We start from the raw sequence: 23916 nt of genomic DNA, 5'->3' as shown, positions 1-23916 counted from the left end.
TTCCTATTTTGTTGCCTTACAACCTGGAATTAAAATAGATTTTTGGGGGTTTTGTATCATTTGATTTACACAACATGCCTACCCCCCCCCCCCCCCCCCCCCAATTCAATACTTTGTAGAGCCACATTTTGCAGCAATTACAGTTGCAAGTCTCTTGGGGTATGTCTCTATAAGCTTGGCACATCTAGCCACTGGTATTTTTTCCCACTCTTCAAGGTAAAACTGCTCCAGCTCCTTCAAGTTGGATAGGTTCCACTGGTGTACAGCAATGTTTAAGTCATACCACATATTCTCAATTGGATTGAGGTCTGGTCTGGGCTTTGACTAAACCATTCCAAGACATTTAGATGTTTCCCCTTAAACCACTCAAGTCTTTCTTTATCAATATGCTTAGGGTCATTGTCCTGCTGGAGGGTGAACCTCCATCCCAGCCTCAAAATCTCTGAAAGACTGAAACATGTTTCCCTCAATAATTTCCCTGTATTTAGCTACATGTATTTAGCGTTTTCCTTGATGGCCAAAAAGCTCAATTTTAGTCTCATCTAACCAGAGTACCTTATTCCATTTGTTTGGGGAGTCTCCCAAATTCCTTTTGGCGAACACCAAAGGTGTTTGCTTATTTTTTTATTTAATAACTTCTTCGGGACCGATGTCCCTTCCACTGGATGGTTGAGCTAATGTAGACTAATGCGATTAGCATGAGGTTGTAAGTAACAAGAGTATCTCCCAGGACATCTGATATTGGCAGAAAGCTTAAATTCTTGTTAATCTAACTGCACTGTCCAATTTTCAGTAGCTATTACAGTGAAAGAATACCATGCTATTGTTTAAGGAGAGGGCACTATTTTGAACATGAAAAGTTATTAATAAACAAATTAGGCACATTTAGGTAGCCTTGATACAAAATATTGAACAGATGGCTTTTTTTCTGGCCACTCTCCCATAAAGCCCAGCTCTGGGGAGTGTATGGCTAAAAGTGGTCCTATGGACAGATACTCCAATCTCCGCTGTGGGGCTTTGTAGCTCCTTCAGGGTTATATTTGGTCTCTTTGTTGCCTCCCTGATTAATGCCCTCCTTGCCTGGTCCGTGAGTTTTGGTGGGCGGCCCTCTCTTGGCAGGGTTGTTGTGGTGCCATATTCTTTCCATTTTTTAATAATGGATTTAATAGTGCTCCGTGGGATGTTCAAAGTTCCGGATATTTTTTTATAACCCAACCCTGATCTGTACTTCTCCACAACTTTGTCCCTGACCTGTTTGGAGAGCTCCTTGGTCTTGGTGTCGCCGCTTGCTTGGTGTCGCCGCTTGCTTGGCGTCGCCGCTTGCTTGGCGTCGCCGCTTGCTTGGCGTCGCCGCTTGCTTAGCGTCGCCGCTTGCTTAGTGGTGTTGCAGACTCTGGGGTCTTACAGAACAGGTGTATATATACTGAGATCATGTGACAGATCATGTGACACTTAGATTGCACACAGGTGAACTTTATTTAACTAATTATGTGACTTCTGAAGGTAATTGGTTGCACCAGATTTTATTTAGGGGCTTCATAGTGAAGGGGGTGAATACATAAGCACGCACCACTTTTCAGTTTTTTTAAATAAATAGAAGAAAAAAAATACTTCACCAATTTGGACTATTTTGTGTCTGTCCATTACATGAAATTCAAATAAAAATCAATTCAATTACAGGTTGTAATGCAACTACTTTTGCAAGGCACTGTACATGGAGCACAGGTACCGAGTCAATGTAAAGGGGCACGAGGTAATTGAGGTATTTGAGGTAATATGCCTTCATAAAGTAGTCACACCCCTTAACATTGTCCACATTTTGATGTACTACAGTCTGATTTTAAAATGGATTAAATGTAGATTTGTTTTGGTCACTGGCCTACACACAATAACAGTAACCCATAACGTCAAAATGGAATTCTGTTTTTTGTACAAATGAAAAGCTGAAATGTCTTGAGTCAATAAGTATTGAACCCCTTTCTTATGGCAAACCTAAATACATTCAGGAGTAAAAATGTACTTAAATGAAATAATAAGTTGCATGGACTCACTCTGTGTGCAATAATAGGGAATATCCCTTTGAGCATGGTGAAGTTATTTATTACAATTTGGATGGTGTATCAATATGCCCAGTCACTAAAAAGATACAGGTGTCCTTCCTAACTCAGTTGCCAGAGAGGAAGGAAACCGCTTAGGGATTTCACCATGAGGCCAATTGGGACTTTAAAACAGTTTAATGGCTGTGATAAGAGAAAACTGAGGATGAATTACTCCAGAATACTAACCTAATTGAGTGAGTGAAAAGAAGGAAGCCTGTACAGAATAAAAATATTACAAAACACGCATCCTGTTTGCAACAAGGCACTAAAAAAATATGGCAAAGCAATGAACTTTTTGTCCTGAATACAAAGTGTTGTATTGGATTTGCCCAAAACATATTACTAAGTACCACTCTCAATATTGTCAAGCATAGTGGTGGCTGAATCATGTTATAGGTATGCTTGTAATATGCAAGGACTGGGGAGTTTTTCAGGATAGAAAATAAATGTAATGAAGTTAAGCACATGCAAAATCCTAGAGGAAAACCTGGCTCAGTCTGCTTTCCATCAGACACTGGGAAATTAATTCACCTTTCAGCAGGACAATAACCTAAAACACAAGGCCAAATCTACACTGGAGTTGCTTACCATGAAGACAGTGAATGTTTCTGAATGGGCAAGTTACAATTTTGACTTGAATCTACTTGAAAAACTATGGCAAGACCAAAAGATGGCTGGCTAACAATGATCAACAACCAATTTGACAGAGCTTGAATAATTTTGAGAAGAATGTTGCGAAATTCACGTGTTGAAAGCTCTTACAGACTTACCCAGAAAGACTCGCAGCTGTAATCGCTGCTAAAGGTGCTTCTACAAAGTATTGACTCAGGGGTGTTAATACTTATGTAAATTAGATATTTCTGTATTTAATTTTCAATGCATTTGCTAACATTTCTAAATACCTGTTTTCACTTTGTCATTATGGGCTATTGTGTGTAGATGGATGAGAAAAACAATCGATTTAATCCATTTTGAACAAAATGTAAATACAAAATATGTAAATATGTAAATACTTTCTGAAGGAACTGTGGGTAAGGGTATAAGTGACTAGGCAATCGTGTGTGTGTGTTGTAGTGTCAGTGTAGTATGTGTGAGTGTGTGGGTACAGTCCAGTGAGTGTGCATAGAGCACGTTGTACATTGAGGAATATCTGGCTGGGTCCATCCGGATGACACATGGTAATATAGCTTCTTAGAACAGTTGGTTATATAACAAGCTATTAGAAATACTCTGAACTGTGGATAACCACATCCAATATCTGATTAGCCCATGTAAGTGGGTCACGGTGGAGGAGAATCAGAATGAACCTTGTTATCCAAAGTGTACTGTAACGTGACATAGGTAATTGAGATTACGTGTAAACATACAGTGCCTTCAGAAAGTAGTCACACCCCTTTACTTTTTCCACATTTTGTTGTGTTACAGCCTGAATTTAAAATTGATTATGTTTAGATTTGTCGTCACACACAATAAATACCCCATAATGTCAAAGTGGAATTCAGTTTTTTGACAATTTGACAAAATTATAGAAAATGAAAAGCTGAAATGTCTTGAGTAAATACGTATTCAACCCCTTTGTTATTGCAAACCTAAAAAGTCACATAATAAGTTGCATGGGCTCACTTGTTGTGCAATAATAGTGTTTAACATGTTTTTTAATGACTACCTCATCTCTATACCCCACACATAAAAATTCAGGCTGTAATACAACAAAATGTGGAAAAAGTCAAGGGGTGTTAAGAATTTCTGAAGACACTGTACAACCATGACCCACATTGGTGTGAGGAAAACCCATAACCTCATACATGAATGATTGAAAAACAATGATTGCACCACATGGTGATAAGCGACCATGTGCTAAGCCATAAACGAAGATACAGTATGACTCCTTTGAAAAGATCCAGAAATTACCAACTAACCTTTTCTGTTGACTTCTTGTGGTCTGGTTCAGTACTTTCGATGTTGTTCGGTTCAGGATCTTCGGTTTGCTCTCGCATTTCCATGTTTTACTTCTAATACACTGAAATGACACTGAAGTCAAATGTGGCATTATTCATACTGTTCAAAGGAGCAAACCAGTGTGGTAAGGGAAGTGATTTTAGGGAAGTAGCTTGTAACTCAGTCTGTAATGAGGAAAACTATTGTGCTGACATTAAATTAATTAAACATCAGCTTCTACGACCCTAAACACACCAACTCTGTATAAAATGCAGATCATGAGGTAGATAAGTCCAAGAAGTTTCTATTTGATCAAACCAGGAAGTTTCCAGGGGAAGATAAAACACTTTTCTTGATCTGTGAGCATGTACAATTGAGTCAATTTCCTTCAAAAAGAAAATGGATAGTATGTGCAACAGGAACAAAAAGAAACCCAACTGGATACTAGCTCAGGCATAATTGCTCACAGCATGGGCAGGAGAAAGAATATTGTGCTTCCCTTAGCCTGGAAATGTCAAGAAGCCATTTTTGATAACTCTTTCCCTATGAGATCCGGGGCCTTCTGTTTTTTTTTCGTGCTAGATCTAAATCAGTCCCTGGTTAGAGGGTAACAATGGAAAAAAGCAATGGAACTGGCTTCGAGGTCCAGAGATGAGTTTGAGTGACCTAGACGGTATAACACAGTTCTAAAAATAACCAACTGAACCACACAATCCTTGGTTACTCTGTGGTTGACAAGTTATGGATGACGAAAGAGCAGTAAAGTCAGTCTGCCATCTGGTGGTTGACAGTATATTGCACTTCTCATAGTTCCTTTATGACTTTTTCCACATTTTGTTACATTACAGCCTTTATTCTAAAATTGATTAAATAAAAACAATTATTCAATAATCTATACACAATACCCCATAATGACAAAGCAAAAACAGGTTTAGACATTTTTGCTCATTTATTTAAAAAAAATCCAAAACAGAAATACCTTATTTACATAAGTATTCAGACCCTTCGCTATGAGACTCGAACTTGAGCTCAGGTGCATCCTGTTTCAATTGATCATCCTTGAGATGTTTTTACAACTTGATTGGAGTACACATGTGGTAAATTAAAATGATTGGACATTATTTGAAAAGGCACATACCTGTCTATATAAGGTCCCACAGTTGACAGTGCATGTCATAGGGAAAACCAAGCCATGAGGTCAAAGGAATTGTCTGTATCGAGGCACAGATCTGGGGAAGGGTACCAAAACATTTCTGCAGCATTGAAGGTCCCCAAGAAGACGGTGGCCTTCATCATTCTTAAATGGAAGAAGTTTGGAACTGTCATGCCTACTCCCGCTCCGGCGCTCGACGTTACCGGTCTACTAACCATCGGCCCTGGCAATCATCATTAGGCACACCTGCTCCCCATCATTACGCACACTTGGACTTCATCACCACCCTGATTACTACCTTTATTTAGCCCTGTGTAGCCTGTCATCTGGCAGTATTGTTTTTTCTCACGTCTGTATGCTTCTCCTGTCTTGTTATCTTCATGATTCTTATTATTTAACTCACCTTCTGCACCTGCTTCCTGACTCCCAGCATATACATTACAGAATACTGCCTATTCAAAACACATAGCAGAGAAGTGCCAGTTCCATCAGGCCGATGTCTCCTTGGGATACCGAATCAGCCAGCAGGGAGTGGTTATGGATGAGAGGAAGGATCGAGGCAGTCAGATCATGGCCAGTCCCAACCATCATAAAGGGACATCAACGGTTTTTGGGGTTCTACCGCCGCTTCATTTAAAAACTTCAGCTCCATCTCCTCACCTCTCTCCTCAAGGGTGGCCCCCGTAAGTTGGTAGGAGTCCTGCAGCCGATGAGGCCTTCCATCTACTGAGTGAGTGTTTCACCTCTGCCCGTTGCTCAAACCCAGATCCTACGCTGCCCTTTGTGTTGGAAGTGGATGCTTCAGAAGTAGACGTGGGGGCTGTCCTGTCACAACACCAAGGTAACCCACAAAAATTGTATCCATGTGCATACTACTCTAAAAAAAATGTCTCCTGCAGAGAGAAACTATGACGTAGGCTACTGGGAGCTCCTGGCGATGAAGTTGGCACTAGAGAAGTGAAGACACGGGTTGGAGGGCACCAAGGACCCATTTCTCATCCTCACCAACCATCGGAACCTGGAGTACATACGGACAGCGAGGCGGCTGAACCCACGCCAAGCAAGATGGGTCCTTTTCTTCACTAGATTCAACTTCATCCTGTCATACCGCCCAGGTTCGAAGAACTTCAAAGCCGATACTATGTCCCATCTCCACGAAACGGAAGAGGTTTCTGTCCTGAGTGCGCACATCATTCTGCCCACCCAAAGTGTTGCCCCCATGCTCTGGGACGTAGATGTGGAGATCCACCAGGCTCTGGAGAGGGAACCCATGCCTGCTACCTGCCCTCCGGAGTGCACCTACGTTCCCACGGAGGTAAGGGATCGGCTGTTGACCTGGGCGCATACATCCCTTGCCGGAGCCTCCTGCCTGTTCGGAGCAGCCTGAGCTGCCAGACTGCATGGAGCAGCCTGAGCTGTCAGTCTGCATGGAGCAGCCAAAGCTGCCAGTCTGCATGGAGCAGTCAGAGCTGCCAGTTTGCATGGAGCAGCCAGAGCTGTCAGTCTGCATAGAGCTGCCAGTCTGCATGGAGCAGCCAAAGCTGCCAGTCTGCATGGAGCAGCCAAAGCTGCCAGTCTGCATGGAGCAGCCAGAGCTGCCAGTCTGCATGGAGCAGCCAGAGCTGCCAGTCTGCATGGAGCAGCCAGAGCAGCTAGATCCGCCAGTCTGCCAGGATCTGCCAATCAGCCAGACTCTTCCAGATCTGCCAGTCAACCAGACTCTTCCAGATCTGCCAGTCAACCAGACTCTTCCAGATCTGCCAGTCAACCAGACTCTTCCAGATCTGCCAGTCAACCAGACTCTTCCAGATCTGCCAGTCAACCAGACTCTTCCAGAACCGCCAGCCAGCCAGGATCTGCCAAAGCCAACTACCTGCCTGAGCTTCCTCTCAGTGCTGAGCTTCCTCTCAGTGCTGAGCTTCCTCTCAGTGCTGAGCTTCCCCTCAGTGCTGGGCTTCCCCTCAGTGCTGGGCTTCCCCTCAGTGCTGGGCTTCCCCTCAGTGCTGGGCTTCCCCTCAGTGCTGAGCTGCCCCTCAGTCCCGAGCTACCCCTCAGTCCCGAGCTACCCCTCAGTCCCGAGCTACCCCTCAGTCCCGAGCTACCCCTCAGTCCCGAGCTGCCTCAGTCCCGAGCTGCCCCTCAGTCACGAGCTGCCCCTCAGTCCAGTGGGGTTCTGGGTGAGGACTATTAGGCCATGGTCGGCGGCGAGGGTGGATTATCCCAGGACGCGAGGGGGAGGAACTATGACATTTATGGAGTGGGGTCCACGTCCCGAGCCGGAGCCGCCACCATGGACAGACGCCGACCCGGACCCTCCCTATGGTTTTAAGGTGCGTCCGCACCTTAGGGGGGGGGGGGGTCTGTCACGCCTTGGTCTTAGTATTTTGTGTTTTCTTTAATTATTTGGTCAGGCCAGGGTGTGACATGGGTTATTGTGGTGTGTTTTTGTCTTAGGGGTTTTGTGGGGTGTCTAAGTAGTCTAGGGCTGCCTGAGGCGGTTCTCAATCAGAGTCAGGTGATTATCGTTGTCTCTGATTGGGAACCATATTTAGGCAGCCATATTCTGTGAGTGTTTTCGTGGGTGATTGTTCCTGTCTTTGTGTTTGCACTAGATAGGGCTGTTTCGGTTTTCACATTACGTTTATTGTTTTTGTAAAGTTTGTGTTTCTTTATTTATTTAATAAACATGGATTGCAATAGCCACGCTGCATTTTGGTCCGATCCTTGCTACACCTCCTCGTCCGAGGAGGAGATAGAAGAAAGCCGTTACAGCAGACTTTACATCAAATCTCCTCAGTGGCGGTTCTGGCTTGTATGGCTCCCTGGGCGAACCCCCCAACATTCAAACATTTGGAACAACACAAATAAATAATCATAACATTTAAAACTATATAAATAAAAATATAAACAAATAAGACTCATAAATATCAAAAATGAGTAACAATGACAAATAGAAACAAATTGTAGTATACAAATAAAATGAGAATCAAATTATTACGAATGATTACACAAATAAAACTAAATTGCCCAAATCCTATATTTTATTTATTTAATCTTCATTTAACTAGGCAAGTCAGTTAAGAACAAATTCTTATTTACAATGACGGGCTACCGGGGAACAGTCTACCTTGTTCATGGGCAGAACGACAGATTTGTACCTTGTCAGCCCAGGGATTCATCCAGCAACCTTTCAGTTATTGTCGAAAACGCTCTAACCGCTAGGCTACCTGCCGCCTCAACACTCAAATACTCAAATACACAAATAGAATAACACACTTATAAAGAAGATAACCTGATTATTACACTATTGCACTTCAAATAAGAAACACACAAACTAAATTGCACTACTAATTGCATTACTAATTGCATTAGTACTGTACAAAGTTAGAGGTGCGCTGTTTGATAGATTCCCCGCTCCCCCTACCTCGGGCTTCCAGTGGGGAGACCTTCCCAGGCAGTAGCCTGCGTAGCTCACAAACTAGAATCAGGGCACCCACTCCGACAAGGTTAATTGACCCACAGTCCCACACGGTGACATGATATCATTGACGTGACGTGCAAATACGCGATTGGTTTTCTATCGCGTATTTGCACGTCAAACACGGCAAATACGCGATAGAAAACCAATCGCGCAAATGTCACCATTCCAATTTGTATAATTTTTTTGGTGCAGGAGCCCCATGCCACCCCCGGCAAGATGCCGCCCTGAGCGGCTGCCAATGTTGCCTATACCTAAATCCGCCACGGACTCTCCTCATAGTACGGATATTATTGGTGACATGTGCAACACCATTCCCCCCCCCCCCCCCCCACCCCATTTTAATTTAAATAATTATAATAAGACAACTAGACAACTAACTGGCACCATCTAGCAATTAGCAAATATGTTACTTTGAATCAGAAAGTTAGAGTAGTTTCTCTAGTATGTCAGTTTTAAATGTACATATGTAAGCATTAATTATGGCTTCAGAAATGGCAGTGTACACCATAGAAATACAATGAATAGAACAGGCTTGGAACCTCTTACCACGGCAATTTCACTGGTAAACTGATGTGTACACTCACAATGGCTGCCTGGTATTGCGATGCAATAATTTCCATGGTAATGTAGAATGTTTATTCAAATTATGCTAACTGATGTGGCTCATGCAGTGTTGCCAATTTAGCGACCTCGTCGCTATATTTAGAAAGTTGTCAGACCCCTCCAGCTACTTTTATTGGTAAAAGAGGCTAGCGACAAATTCAGTTACTTTTCAGGCTGTCTTTGGGAAGGATTTCTATAATTTTGTTAGCATGTAGCGACTATTCAATTCTGCCGCAAAAGAGAGTGTTGTCTGTGCAAAAGAGAAACTATCTGTGCAACAGAAGTCACAGCAATGGAATAGAAAGAGCATCTTCATTCAAGTCAATGGTGGCATAATGGGTGGACTGGCAGCCATTTTGAGTGTACCCGTGCCTAGGTAAAAAATATACAGGTTAAGACAAGAGGATTCTAATATCCCATAACTATTTGCAATTCATGTTCCAGCTTTGCTAGTTAGCAGTGACGCTAGTAGTTATCAATGGAGCTTGTACCATGAATTTGTTTATTTTCAAACACGTCCGCATTAAATGCTTTCCTTGCCTTAACCTTCCTATATTCATCCTAGACCCAAGCAGGAAGTGTACCCTTCAATCTGTGCAGTGATTTGTTAAATCAAATTTACCCAAAAATATATTGCCATTGCAATACAGCATCATGATAGAACATTCCAAAATACCATGGAAATTATTGCATTACAATACTAGGCAGCCATTGCGAGTGTTTGATGAGTTTACTAATCAAATTTCCAGGGTGAGAGCTTCCAGGCCCTTTTTAGTAATTATATTTCTATGAACGGCGCAAAAACGCGACATTCGGACTACAGTTGTGCCGCAGCAAGGCAAATTGGTGATGTGACATCCTCGGGGCAATGGCAAAACGTCATGTAGCGACTTCTAGGTCAAAAATATATATAGCCTGTATATCAAAAATATACAGGCTAGGACAAGATGATTCTAATATCCCATAAATCCAAATTTAAGAAAATGGGACTAGCAATGCGAGCGAAAATGACTGGAAGTGAATGTTAGCGGTACAGAAATTTTGCCATCAAACAATGGTTGTGAATTTCATCTAACTACTCAGCAAACACATAGCATAACTGTTTAACTTTAAAAAAATAAAAAATAATGATCTACAGCCACTTTATTACTTGATTTCCTGACCGCTGATCACAATTTCAATGCTAATCCTGATATACACACACTGATAAACTCCCAATTAGAGGCTAATATGTGTACCTTAAAATAAGGTGTTACCAAAAAGTAATTCAGCACAGAGTCTGTACCCCACCAAGCCACAAAATACAACATAATTTATAGGCAACCTGTTTTGTTGGTAACCAAGGCACTTTTCCAATATTGCAGAGCTCAAGGCAAGGGGCTTATCCCATTCCTCGATGGTAGCTTGGTGACTCCCTGTTGGAGGTCTGAAAGTTCAGCAGTGGGATAAGAAGCTGGAAATGTAATTTACAACCAGAAAGGCAGGTTAAATGTATGGCCAAGCAGCTCAGGGATTCAATATGACACTTGAAATAACACAACATACTCACAAATCCACAAACAATACCTCTTGTCTAATACAATCCATGGCTTAATTTCGGGTCCCTGGGAAGGTGACCGCCACATGATACTAGCTTAGCCATCCGCTATATCTACATAGATCATTTTGGGATTCTGTCACTGAAACAATAATCATGATCCTGGCATTTATCTACAGTGATAACTATGTTTCCATACTCAACATTACAGTTTAGCTTATACAAAATGCTGCCATAGATTTTTTTTCAACTAACCTGCTCTTGGCGATACATTCTTTGTTCTCGATTCGGAGGAAAAGCTTCAATAAATGTCTGTGTCTAGTTGCAGGTGTTTCTACAAACACCAGAGAAAACTCAGAAAGATATTAAACTGGACCTGTTTTGTAACATGACTCACTATGAAACACTGCCAGACAGACGCATACTCCGGTAATAGATAGTGAGAAAGTTGTAAAAATAAAATCGGCACACAAGTCACCAGTGACTTGATAAGGTGATTAGCTAACTTGGCCTGCCTGCTAAATGTGCCTGCTAGCTACTAGCTAGCTTCATTGACGAACACAGAGATGGAACTTATTTTGGGCACGGATAAACAGCGTTTTATCCGTGCCCAGCGTTAACAACCCTCTTGTTTGACAGCTTGCTAATGAAGTAGTAGGCATGTTCTCAAAATTCAGTCCTGAGCGCAACAGCAGCTGACTCGATACTATCTATACTGCACCAAACACCTTATTAATGACAGTTTTCTTAATTTATCTTAGCTTAATTCTGACTATTTTGAGGGAGACATGTTGCTACCGTAACTCAAGAGGGACAAACAACAATAACTGCCAGGGTACAACATAGAAAACATAACACACCCACATCGAATCACACCCCCACGACACAAATCTAATTTTTCTTCATGAGCAGTAGAAAAACCCAGGCGGAATCGGTGAGTATAGCCCCCCTTTAAACCAAAAGATATTGCTGGTAAATGTTCCTGTTCTCATGTAATATCACACCTAATGTAATATCAAGTGTGAAATACTTTTACTTCATTTAGCCTAGCTCGACCATTGTGTGGGACTATTCAGTTGGTTTGAATGTACCGGGGCATGCTAAATCCCACTCATGTCAAATACTTGAAAGTGTTTAACAAAGATTATGAATTTGATCAAGGACTGTATAGTACAGAATGTAAACAACCTCTGCTGTAGTCAAATATCATAAAACCAAATGAACACTTGATATTTCTCCTGATAAACTCACTCGCATTACAGACAAAATATTTCTCAAAAACAAGATTATTCAGAGACCAAACAATCTAAACCACTTGTGCCAGTGTTACCAGCCAAAACACAATCAAAGCCATGGTCAAAGGTTAGCCAATTGGAAATCAAACTAAAAACAAATACAGCCTCTAAAATGCCCATTCAATTTGAAGGCTCGGATTATTAATGCATTCTCTATATTGACACAGAGAAGGAATGTGACAGGAGGTCACTGACTTAACTTACCCACACAAAGACTATTTCCTTAGCAGCTTATACAGAGGAAGAGGGGAACCTATCACTGACCCTTAAACTATCCTGCTGACAATGTGACAGTACCTGAAAGACATACAGTCTTTTAATACTCCCCCTAACAAATGATTAACAGGCACTGACTGAGGAGATCACTGTAAGCAAACCCACGCACGCAGACAGGCATAGTACGGAAGTTTAAAGTTACAATACATGACACTGACGTATGTTTACTGATGGTGCTTTCAAGACAACTCAGAAAGTCGGAACCTCTGAGTTACAATTTGAGTATTGTTTTTGTTGCTTCAAACTTCCTATTGGTTGATTCTGATACTTTCCAAGCGGGAAACTCTGAGCTCATTTTCTACAATGGGTTTCCAAGTTTCGAGCATTAGATTAATAAAACAAATGACCCGGTCTTAAATGCAACCAATGCAACCAATAGCATAGGCCAATGGTGTGGTGTGCAACCAATAGCATAGGCCAATGGTGTGGTGTGCAACCAATAGCATAGGCCAAAGTGTGGAGACAATATGAGGAGGAAATCATAGTCCTTTAACTTTCCAATGGCACTGACTCATCCAAACAGTTTTTTTGCGCAATTGTATTTAGAAATATTGTGAAAGGCCTTTTAGCTGCTGTTTTCTGTTCATTGACAGCCACATTGACAGCCACATTGACAGCCACATTGACAGCCACAACTCAACAATATCAACAAAAGTTTGATATTTACCACGCATGCTGCCCAATTGCGGGCTTCTTGAAAGTAGGCCTATGCACTCGTGATGTGATAAAACACAATCCACAACATTAAAAAAAAGCTCTCTGGTGTATTAGTTTCAATTATTTAATGTATTTCTGTACAAACAGGAGAAATTATATACATCTATTTAAATGTATCTGCAGCACCTCCAGCACTCCTTCTCAAAGCTATGTTTTCTTCCAAGCACTGTGCTCTCCCCAAGGCAAAAATAATCAATACTTCCTAATATGAATGAAATGGATTGTGGTCAGTAACCCCATACGAGGTTATTGTGCAGGTAGCAGTGGGTCCTCATTTAAAACACTGCAGCAAAGCTTGCTGCGGAATGTTATGGCATACTGGAGTGCATACCTTCATACTTAGTATTTTACTTTCAGCCATTGTTGCCATTAATGCTAGTTCGACCACCAGAGGGCATCTTTGATGGTGTCTTTAAGAAGCTTGTTAGTGACTGCTTACATTGCCAAATAATCCTACAGAGGTCCATGCAGGCCAGACGTTTTGATGGCTATACCCTATCCGAAAGAGCACATTCCAAAGTTTTTAATGAACCTGGTTTTTCCAAACAACACAAAATGTTTTACAGATTGTCTCTTTTTCAAAATATAAACGTTTTCCAAGAATAACCACTGATCCATACCTACTGATGACAATCAGCAAATACCGATTTGGGGAAAATATCCTTTCTTTTGTATTCTGTTATATTCCCTCATATTCATATTGTAAAGGGCTGGGGAAAATAATCATGTGATGTCTGCAGAATGAACAAGTTCATTCCATTGACATGGCGCAACCATAGCTTCAGCTACAATAGCACATATAAATATACTCAGCAAAAAAATGAAACGTCCATTCACTGTCAACTGCGTTTATTTTCAGCAAACTTAACATGTGTAAATATTTGTAAGAACATAACAAGATTCAACAACTGAGACATCAACTGAACAAGTTCCATAGACATGTGACTAACAGAAATTGATGTGTCCCTGTCCCTGTCCCTGAACAAAGGGGGAGTCCAAATCAAAAGTAACAGTCAGTATCTGGTGTGGCAACCAGCTGCATTAAGTAGTGCAGTGCATCTCCTCCTCGTGGACTGCACCAGATTTGCCAGTTCTTGCTGTGAGATGTTACCCCACTCTTCCACCAAGGCACCTGCAAGTTCCCAGACATTTCTGGGGGGAATTGCCCTAGCCCTCACCTTCCGATCCAAAAGGTCCCAGACGTGCTCAATGGGATTGAGATCCAGGCTCTTCGCTGGCCATGGCAGAACACTGACATTCCTGCCTTGCAAAACCGCGACTAGTCAGTGAAGAGCACTTTTTGCCAGTCCTGTCTGGTCCAGCGACGGTGGGTTTGTACCCAAATAGACAGCGTTGTTGCCGGTGATGTCTGGTGAGGACCTGCCTTACAACAGGCCTACAAGACCTCAGTCGAGCCTCTCTCAGCCTATTGCGGACAGTTTGAACACTGATGGAGGGATTGCGCGTTCCTGGTGTTACTCAGGCAGTTGTTCTTGCCACCCTGTACCTGTCCCGCAGGTGTGATGTTCGGATGTACCGATCCTGTGCAGGTGTTGTTACACGTGGTCTGCCACTGCGAGGACGATCAACTGTCCATCCTGTCTCCCTGTAGCGCTGTCTTAGGCATCTCACAGTACGGACATTGCAATTTATTGCCCTGGCCACATCTGCAGTCCTAATGCCTCCTTGCAGCATGCCTAAGGCACGTTTACGCAGATGAGCAGGGACCCTGGGTATCTTTATTTTGGTGTTTTTCAGAGTCAGTAGAAAGGCCTCTTTAGTGACCTAAGTTTTCATAACTGTGACCGTCTGTAACGGTAGGCAACTGTAAGCTGTGTCTTAACGATCGTTCCACAGGTGCATGTTCATTAATTGTTTATGGTTAATTGAACAAGCATGGGAAGCAGTGTTTAAACCCTTTAGAATGAAGATCTGTGAAGTTATTTGGAATTTTACAAATGTTCTTTGAAAGACAGGGTCCTGAAAAAGGGATGTTTCTTTTTTTTGCTGGGTTTGTATCTTAAAACATGCTATTCTGTTCTTTTGAAATAAATTGTCTTAGTATCATGTTTTTATGACCTTGCTAAACAAAATATTAATAGATTTCTTTGTGATTGTGTATGTAAAACGTATTTATTAGACTGACGGCTATTGGTAGGCTACTCATTGATTCCCTGGCTATTCTACTGTTAATATAAGTTTGTTCTATTCACTGCTTTAGCACACTCTGCCAACCCGGATGTTCTAGCTGTGTCTGAATCCTGGCTTAGGAAGACCACCAAAAATTCAGAAATTTGAATTCCAAACTACATTTTCAGACAAGATAGAACTGCCAAAGGGGGCGGTGTTGCAATCTACTGCAAAGATAGCCTGCAGAGTTCTGTCCTACTATCCAGGTCTGTACCCAAAAAATTTGAACTTCTACTTTTAAAAATCCACCTCTCTAAAAACAAGTCTCTCACCGTTGCCACCTGCTATAGACCACCCTCTGCCCCCAGCTGTGCTCTGGATACCATATGTGAACTGATTGCCCCCCATCTATCTTCAGAGCTCGTGCTGCTAGGCGACCTAAACTGGAACATGCTTAACACCCCAGCCATCCTACAATCTAAACTTGATGCCCTCAATCTCACACAAATTATCAATGAACCTACCAGGTACCTCCCCAAAGCCTTAAACACGGGCACCCTCATAGATATCATCCTAACCAACTTCCCCTCTAAATACACCTCTGCTGTCTTCAACCAAGATCTCAGCGATCACTGCCTCATTGCCTGCATCCGTAATGGGTCAGCGGTCAAACGACCTCCACTCATCACTGTAAAACGCTCCCTGAAACACTTCAGCGAGCAGGCCTTTCTAATCGACCTGGCCGGGGTATCCTGGAAGGATATTGATGTCATCCCGTCAGTAGAGGATGCCTGGATATATTTTTTAAATGCATTCCTAACCATCTTAAATAAACATGCCCCATTCAAGAAATTTAGAACCAGGAACAGATATAGCCCTTGGTTCTCCCCAGACCTGACTGCCCTTAACCAACACAAAAACATCCTATGGCGTTCTGCATTAGCATCGAACAGCCCCCGTGATATGCAGCTGTTCAGGGAAGCCAGAAACCATTATACACAGGCAGTTAGACAATCTGGACCCTTTCTTTCTAAAATTATCTGCCGAAATTGTTGCCACCCCTATTACTAGCCTGTTCAACCTCTCTTTCGTGTCGTCTGAGATTCCCAAAGATTGGAAAACAGCTGCGGTCATCCCCCTCTTCAAAGGGGGGGACACTCTTGACCCAAACTGCTACAGACCTATATCTATCCTACCATGCCTTTCTAAGGTCTTCGAAAGCCAAGTCAACAAACAGATTACCGACCATTTCGAATCTCACCATACCTTCTCTGCTATGCAATCTGGTTTCAGAGCTGGTCATGGGTGCACCTCAGCCAAGCTCAAGGTCCTAAACGATATCTTAACCGCCATCGATAAGAAACATTACTGTGCAGCCGTATTCATTGATCTGGCCAAGGCTTTCGACTCTGTCAATCACCACATCCTCATCGGCAGACTCGACAGCCTTGGTTTCTCAAATGATTGCCTCGCCTGGTTCACCAACTACTTCTCTGATAGAGTTCAGTGTGTCAAATCGGAGGGTCTGCTGTCCGGACCTCTGGCAGTCTCTATGGATGTGCCACAGGGTTCAATTCTTGGACCGACTCTCTTCTCTGTATACATCAATGAGGTCGCTCTTGCTGCTGGTGAGTCTCTGATCCACCTCTACGCAGACGACACCATTCTGTATACTTCCGGCCCTTCTTTGGACACTGTGTTAACAACCCTCCAGGCAAGCTTCAATGCCATACAACTCTCCTTCCGTGGCCTCCAATTGCTCTTAAATACAAGTAAAACTAAATGCATGCTCTTCAACCGATCGCTACCTGCACCTACCCGTGTCCAACATCACTACTCTGGACGGAGCTGACTTAGAATACGTGGACAACTACAAATACTTAGGTGTCTGTATAGACTGTAAACTCTCCTTCCAGACCCATATCAAACATCTCCAATCCAAAGTTAAATCTAGAATTGGCTTCCTATTTCGCAACAAAGCATCCTTCACTCATGCTGCCAAACATACCCTTGTAAAACTGACCATCCTACCAATCCTCGACTTTGGCGATGTCATTTACAAAATAGCCTCCAATACCCTACTCAACAAATTGGATGCAGTGTATCACAGTGCAATCCGTTTTGTCACCAAAGCCCCATATACTACCCACCATTGCGACCTGTACGCTCTCGTTGGCTGGCCCTCGCTTCATACTCGTCACCAAACCCACTGGCTCCATGTCATCTACAAGACCCTGCTAGGTAAAGTCCCCCCTTATCTCAGCTCTGGTCACCATAGCATCTCCCACCTGCAGCACACGCTCCAGCAGGTATATCTCTCTAGTCACCCCCAAAACCAATTCTTTCTTTGGCCGCCTCTCCTTCCAGTTCTCTGCTGCCAATGACTGGAACGAACTACAAAAATCTCTGAAACTGGAAACACTTATCTCCCTCACTAGCTTTAAGCACCAACTGTCAGAGCAGCTCACAGATTACTGCACCTGTACATAGCCCACCTATAATTTAGCCCAAACAACTACCTCTTTCCCAACTGTATTTTATTTATTTATTTATTTTGCTCCTTTGCACCCCATTATTTTTATTTCTACTTTGCACATTCTTCCATTGCAAAACTACCATTCCAGTGTTTTACTTGCTATATTGTATTTACTTTGCCACCATGGCATTTTTTGCCTTTACCTCCCTTCTCACCTCATTTGCTCACATTGTATATAGACTTGTTTATACTGTATTATTGACTGTATGTTTGTTTTACTCCATGTGTAACTCTGTGTCGTTGTATCTGTCGAACTGCTTTGCTTTATCTTGGCCAGGTCGCAATTGCAAATGAGAACTTGTTCTCAACTTGCCTACCTGGTTAAATAAAGGTAAAATAAAAAAATTCATAAAAATATGCATATGGTGCAGCAGACCTTCATGGCGCTTTGAGGAAGAAATGCTCAGAAAGGTTTGGTCTTTTATGATATTTAATTCAATGTAGGCCTACTGCTACAGTGTAAAATACACACATTTAGGAAAAGTCAGGGAAAGGTTTTTATTGAAATTAAGTTATTGAAATGTCATGGAGCTGTAGGCCTATCCTATTTACTGTAGCTGTTTTAACTTAACTAACTTATTGGCATAAAGGCCTACTTCAATATACAGTATATGTCACTACTTCAGCCGAAGTTGGTCCCTCTCCTTGTTCGTGTGGTGTTCAGCGGTCGAAGTACCAGTTTTCTAGCCACCACCGATCCACTTTTCATTTTCCATTTGTTTTGTCTTCATTGTACACACCTGGTTTCCATTCCCATAATTATGTTCCTTATTTAACCCTCTGGTTCCCCCCATGGTTTTGTGTGTGTTTGTTCTATGTTAAGCTGTCACTACATTTTGTGAGCTGGATTGTTTTCCCTGCGTGGAAATTATTTTGTTGAGTAAAGTCCGTTATTACTCATCCTCTGTGTCCTGCGCCTGACTCCGTCCCACCTGCTGCACATTGACCCTTGACAATATATCAATCATTCATTCATTTCTTCATGTCATCACACTACATACAAGTCGTCCATGTCTTTAAATACAGTCAAACATTTTAGTTATAAAATGAAGCAACAAAGGGAGCCTTGAATAATTCAACAATGAATAAACCGCAACATGTTGGCTAAAGCTATTGAATTCACAAATGCATTTGACTGTTTTTAATATTGGCTGTACTGGAGACATTAAAACGTTTTTGTTGTTGTTGTTAGAACAGACTATTTGGGATTTATTATCATTTGTTTGTCAATTATTATTGTATTTGTTATGCTGTTTATATTGTTAGAAATGTAGTTTAATTAAATTGATTAATGTTATAGTGTTTCTATTCCAAGAAAAACAAAAATGCATTTTACAGTAGCCTATGTAGGCCTCAGTGTTTCCATTATGGTCGCATATGGCGCTGTACAATGTGACCAGTCGAGAGTAGGCTACTAAGCGACTGCGAGCGAAGAGCAAAATAATCCCAACATTTCCACAGCCTAATTGTAGGCTAACCAATATCCAAACAGAGATTGATTTCTCAAGACCAATCCCCATGCTTGACTCAGAGCGGTAGGCTATTGTTTGAAATCCTATTATAACAATTGAATGACTTTGGGTGTGTCAGTAAGCAACCATTTGTTAACTTCAATAGCATTAGCCTACTTTATTCCCATTGTTTCGTTATGGATCCATCCAGATGTGGTGAGAAAAGAGTGGATCTGGTGGGCAATGCATAGAGATCGGTCAAACATCCATTAATAAACATAAAGTCCCTAAACTCGGCAAGAGTCTATTGTCCTGCTAACAGACCATCAAGGATGGCTTCTTTTGTATTCCAATTTATTGGAAAGGCTGCTGAACCATTTACTCCTGGCCCACAGCGCTGATGCGTACTTACAGTACAGCGCACTTTCACTCCATTCCCTGCATGACTCTCTACCAATGCCACCAGATGCTTCTTTCTATTGTTGTGATCTATTCCGTAACATTCCACAAGTAAATGTTCTTTCCACCTACAACACATACTAGTCTAATTCAGTCAGAGACTCAAAAGATTTGTTGACATTGAATTCCCCTCTATACTTGACCTTCTCTTCCCTTTCATCCTGCCTGTATGTTGCAATGGTCATGTTTACCCAACAAACATGACCCCATAGGCCCTATGTTGGTATTTAGTGGACAATTTTTGCACGGGCTAGCCCACACCAAGCCCATCTACTTCATAATATAGAGGCAGGGGCTCATTAGAATATTTGGGCAGCCTACATGGGGCCAATGACTTCACCAGCATTGTGAGCATCAAGGCCGGCAAACTACACGGAATTGTTTTAAGAAGGATCATTTTGCTATTTGATTTCGAATTTTAAGAAAACATTTTTGACCTTACTGCTATTAGCCCATACAAACGCATTGAATAACAGATTCACTAGATGGAACAACAGATAGTCCCCCCAAAATGTCGAAAGGAAGTTTGTTATTTAGTGTCTGTCCTATATCTGAGAGATATAAGAAAGATTAGGAAACATTGTTTTTCTTTACATGTATTTAACCCCTTATTAGTCCTTGATCAGTGTCCATAAATACTTCCATGAATTCTTTCAACTGGTACCGGGCCTTCAGAGGAGTCTTGTGAATCCTGTGGGCGTCCTAGAGCAAAACTGACAAGTACTTTGTATGTGAGAGTCTCACCTTTCCACAGAGGGCTCATAATATGGTGTAGCCCAAACTGTTCAGACGCTACGAACAGAAGTTGGCAGATCGGCTGTACCTATTTCAGACGAGTCCCAAGACACTTGCAGAGGCTGTAGAGCAAAATGTAGAACACCATCTGTTCGTGAGTGTCTCATCTTTCCATAGAGGGGTCATAATAGTTCAGACTCTACAGATGATTTTGTGAGAAGACCGATTTTTGGGATATCTCATAGTATGACAAACACCACTCTACAGTAGTTCTGTCACCTTTCACCGCAGATGTGCAACATAGGCGGATGGCTTGGATTGAGACACATCCTATGCAAAAACACATACAGTGGGGCAAAAAAGTATTTAGTCAGCCACCAATTGTGCAAGTTCTCCCACTTAAAAAGATGAGAGAGGCCTGTAATTGTCATCATAGGTACACTTCAACTATGACAGACAAAATGAGAAGAAAAAAATCCAGAAAATCACATTGTAGAATTTTTTATGAATTTACTTGCAAATTATGGTGGAAAATAAGTATTTGGTCAATAACAAAAGTTTATCTCAATACTTTGTTATATACCCTCTGTTGGCAATGACAGAGGTCAAATGTTTTCTGTGAGTCTTCACAAGGTTTTCACACACTGTTAATGGTATTTTGGCCCATTCCTCCATGCAGATCTCCTCTAGAGCAGTGATGTTTTGGGGCTGTTGCTGGGCAACACAGACTTTCAACTCCCTCCAAAGATTTTCTATGGGGTTGAGATTTGGAGACTGGCTAGGCCACTCCAGGACCTTGAAATGCTTCTTACAAAGCCACTCCTTCGTTGCCCGGGCGGTGTGTTTGGGATCATTGTCATGCTGAAAGACCCAGCCACGTTTCATCTTCAATGCCCTTGCTGATGGAAGGAGGTTTTCACTCCAAATCTCACGATACATGGCCCCATTCATTCTTACCTTTACACGGATCAGTCGTCCTGGTCTCTTTGCAGAAAAACAGCCCCAAAGCAGGATGTTTCCACCCCCATGCTTCACAGTAGATATGGCATTCTTTGGATGCAACTCAGCATTCTTTGTCCTTCAAACACGACGAGTTGAGTTTTTACCAAAAAGTTCTATTTTGGTTTCATCTGACCATATGACATTCTCCCAATCTTCTTCTGGATCATCCAAATGCTCTCTAGCAAACTTCAGATGGGCCTGGACATGTACTGGCTTAAGCAGGGGGACACGTCTCGCACTGCAGGATTTGAGTCCCTGGCGGCGTAGTGTGTTACTGATGGTAGGCTTTGTTACTTTGGTCCCAGCTCTCTGCAGGTCATTCACTAGGTCCCCCCGTGTGGTTCTGGGATTTTTGCTCACCGTTCTTGTGATCATTTTGACCCCACGGGGTGAGATCTTTTGTGGAGCCCCAGATCGAGGGAGATTATCTGTGGTCTTGTATGTCTTCCATTTCCTAATAATTGCTCCCACAGTTGATTTCTTCAAACCAAGCTGCTTACCTATTGCAGATTCAGTCTTCCCAGCCTGGTGCAGGTCTACAATTTTGTTTCTGGTGTCCTTTGACAGCTCTTTGGTCTTGGCCATAGTGGAGTTTGGAGTGTGACTGTTTGAGGTTGTGGACAGGTGTCTTTTATACTGATAACAAGTTCAAACAGGTGGCATTAATACAGGTAACGAGTGGAGGACAGAGGAGCCTCTTAAAGAAGAAGTTACAGGTCTGTGAGAGCCAGATATCTTGCTTGTTTGTAGGTGACTAAATTCTTATTTTCCACCATAATTTGCAAATAAATTCATTAAAAATCCTACAATGTGATTTTCTGGATTTTTTTTCTCATTTTGTCTGTCATAGTTGAAGTGTACCTATGATGAAAATGACAGGCCTCTCTCATCTTTTTAAGTCGGAGAACTTGCACAATTGGTGGCTGACTAAATATTTTTTTGCCCCACTGTATCTCTAGCTTAAACTGACAGATTTTTATGGGGATTTTTGTATGATGCTCATTAGATTTAGGGGGTGCAGACAAGAACCGTAGCAGGTTTTCTGCAGTTCAATACATTTTGCATGGGGCAGAGAGACATTTCTGCAGTTTTGCCATTGACTTATGCCATGTTAAGTGAGAGTGACTAACAAAATCAATGGAGGCACCCTGGAGGTCAGGACCCATGGACGTCAGGCCCCCTGGGCACGTGTCCTGCATGTCCGGTTGGTACTCTGCCATGATTACTACACTGAACAAAAAAAATCTATATAAAGTGTTGGTCCCATTTTTCATGAGGTGAAATAAAAGATCCCAGAAATGTTCTATACGCACAAAAAGCGAATTTCTCTTAAATCTTGTGCACAAATTTGTTTACATCCCTGTTGGTGAGCATTTCTCCTTTACTAAGATAATCCACCCACCTGACAGGTGTGGCATATTAAGAAGCTTTTTAAACAGCATGATGATTACACAGGTGCACCTTGTGCGGGGGACAATAAAAGGGCACTCTAAAATATGCAGTTTTGTCACACAACACAATGTCACAGATGTCTCAAGCTTTGAAGGAGCGTTCAATTGGCATGCTGACTGTAGGTATGTCCACCAGAGCTGTTGCCAGATAATTGAATGTTCATTTTTCTACCATAAGTCGTTTTCGAGAATTTGGCAGTACATCCAACCGGCCTCACAACCTCCACATCCGGCTTATTCACCTGCGGGATTGTCTGAGACCAGCCACCCGGACAGCTGATGATTAATTGGTTTTGCATAACCGTAGAATTTGTCAGAAACCGTTGCAGGGAAGCTCATCTGTGTGCTCGTCATCCTCAGCAGGGTCTTGATCTGACTGCAGTTCGCCGTCGTAACTGACTTCAGTGGGCAAATGCTTGCCTTTGATGGCCACTGTCCGGCTGGAGAAGTGTGCACTTCACGGAAAAATCCCGGTTTCAACTGTACCATGCAGATGGGAGACAGCGTGTATGGCGTCCTTGGGGCGAGCGGTTTGCTGATGTCAACGTTGTGAACAGAGTGCCCCATGGTGGAGGTGGGGATATGGTATGGGCAGGCATAAGCTACGGACAATGAATACAATTGCATTTTATCAATGGCAATTTTAATGCACAGCGATACCGTGACGAGATCCTGAGGCCCATTGTCGTGCCATTCATCCGCCGCCACCACCTCGTTTCAGCATGATAATGCACTTCCCCATGTCGCAAGGATCTGTACACAATTCCTGGAAGCTGAAAATGCCCAGCTCTTCCATGGCCTGCATACTCACCAGACATGTCACTCATAGAGCATTTGAAGGATGCTTTGGATTGACGTGTATTACAGCGTGTTCCAGTTCCCGCCAATATCCAGCAATTTCACACAGCCATTGAAGAGGAGTGGGACAACATTCCACAGGCCACAGTCAAGAACCTGAGCCTCTATGCGAAGGAGATTTGTGTTGCAAACGGTGGTCACACCAGATACTGACTGGTTTTCTGGTTTTCTCAACCCACTTGAGTGGGTTGAGTC

At 42.4% G+C, this 23916-nt stretch overlaps 1 protein-coding gene across 3 annotated transcripts in view; it reads right to left on the bottom strand.

The window, feature by feature from the left end:
* Window positions 1-12423, bottom strand: part of slc2a9l2 (solute carrier family 2 member 9, like 2) — a 203831-nt gene extending 191408 nt beyond the window's left edge. The window contains exons 1-2 of one of the 3 annotated variants that reach the window (XM_020484607.2): window positions 12311-12417; window positions 4019-4130 (exon numbers count right to left, since the gene is read on the bottom strand). In XM_020484607.2, the coding sequence (XP_020340196.1) occupies window positions 4019-4102 (84 nt within the window). In that variant the 5' untranslated portion in view covers window positions 4103-4130; window positions 12311-12417. Of the gene's footprint in view, window positions 1-4018; window positions 4131-12310 lie in introns of all 3 variants that reach the window. The other 2 variants (XM_020484600.2, XM_020484616.2) reach the window with 2 other exon arrangements.
* Between the last annotated feature and the right edge of the window lie 11493 nt (window positions 12424-23916).

The sequence above is a fragment of the Oncorhynchus kisutch genome, linkage group LG1 (genome assembly GCF_002021735.2).
Source record: "Oncorhynchus kisutch isolate 150728-3 linkage group LG1, Okis_V2, whole genome shotgun sequence".
Classification (NCBI taxonomy): Eukaryota; Metazoa; Chordata; class Actinopteri; order Salmoniformes; family Salmonidae; genus Oncorhynchus; species Oncorhynchus kisutch.
The sequence above is the reverse complement of the archived record's forward strand: the minus strand, read 5'-3'. Positions and strand labels throughout refer to the sequence as shown.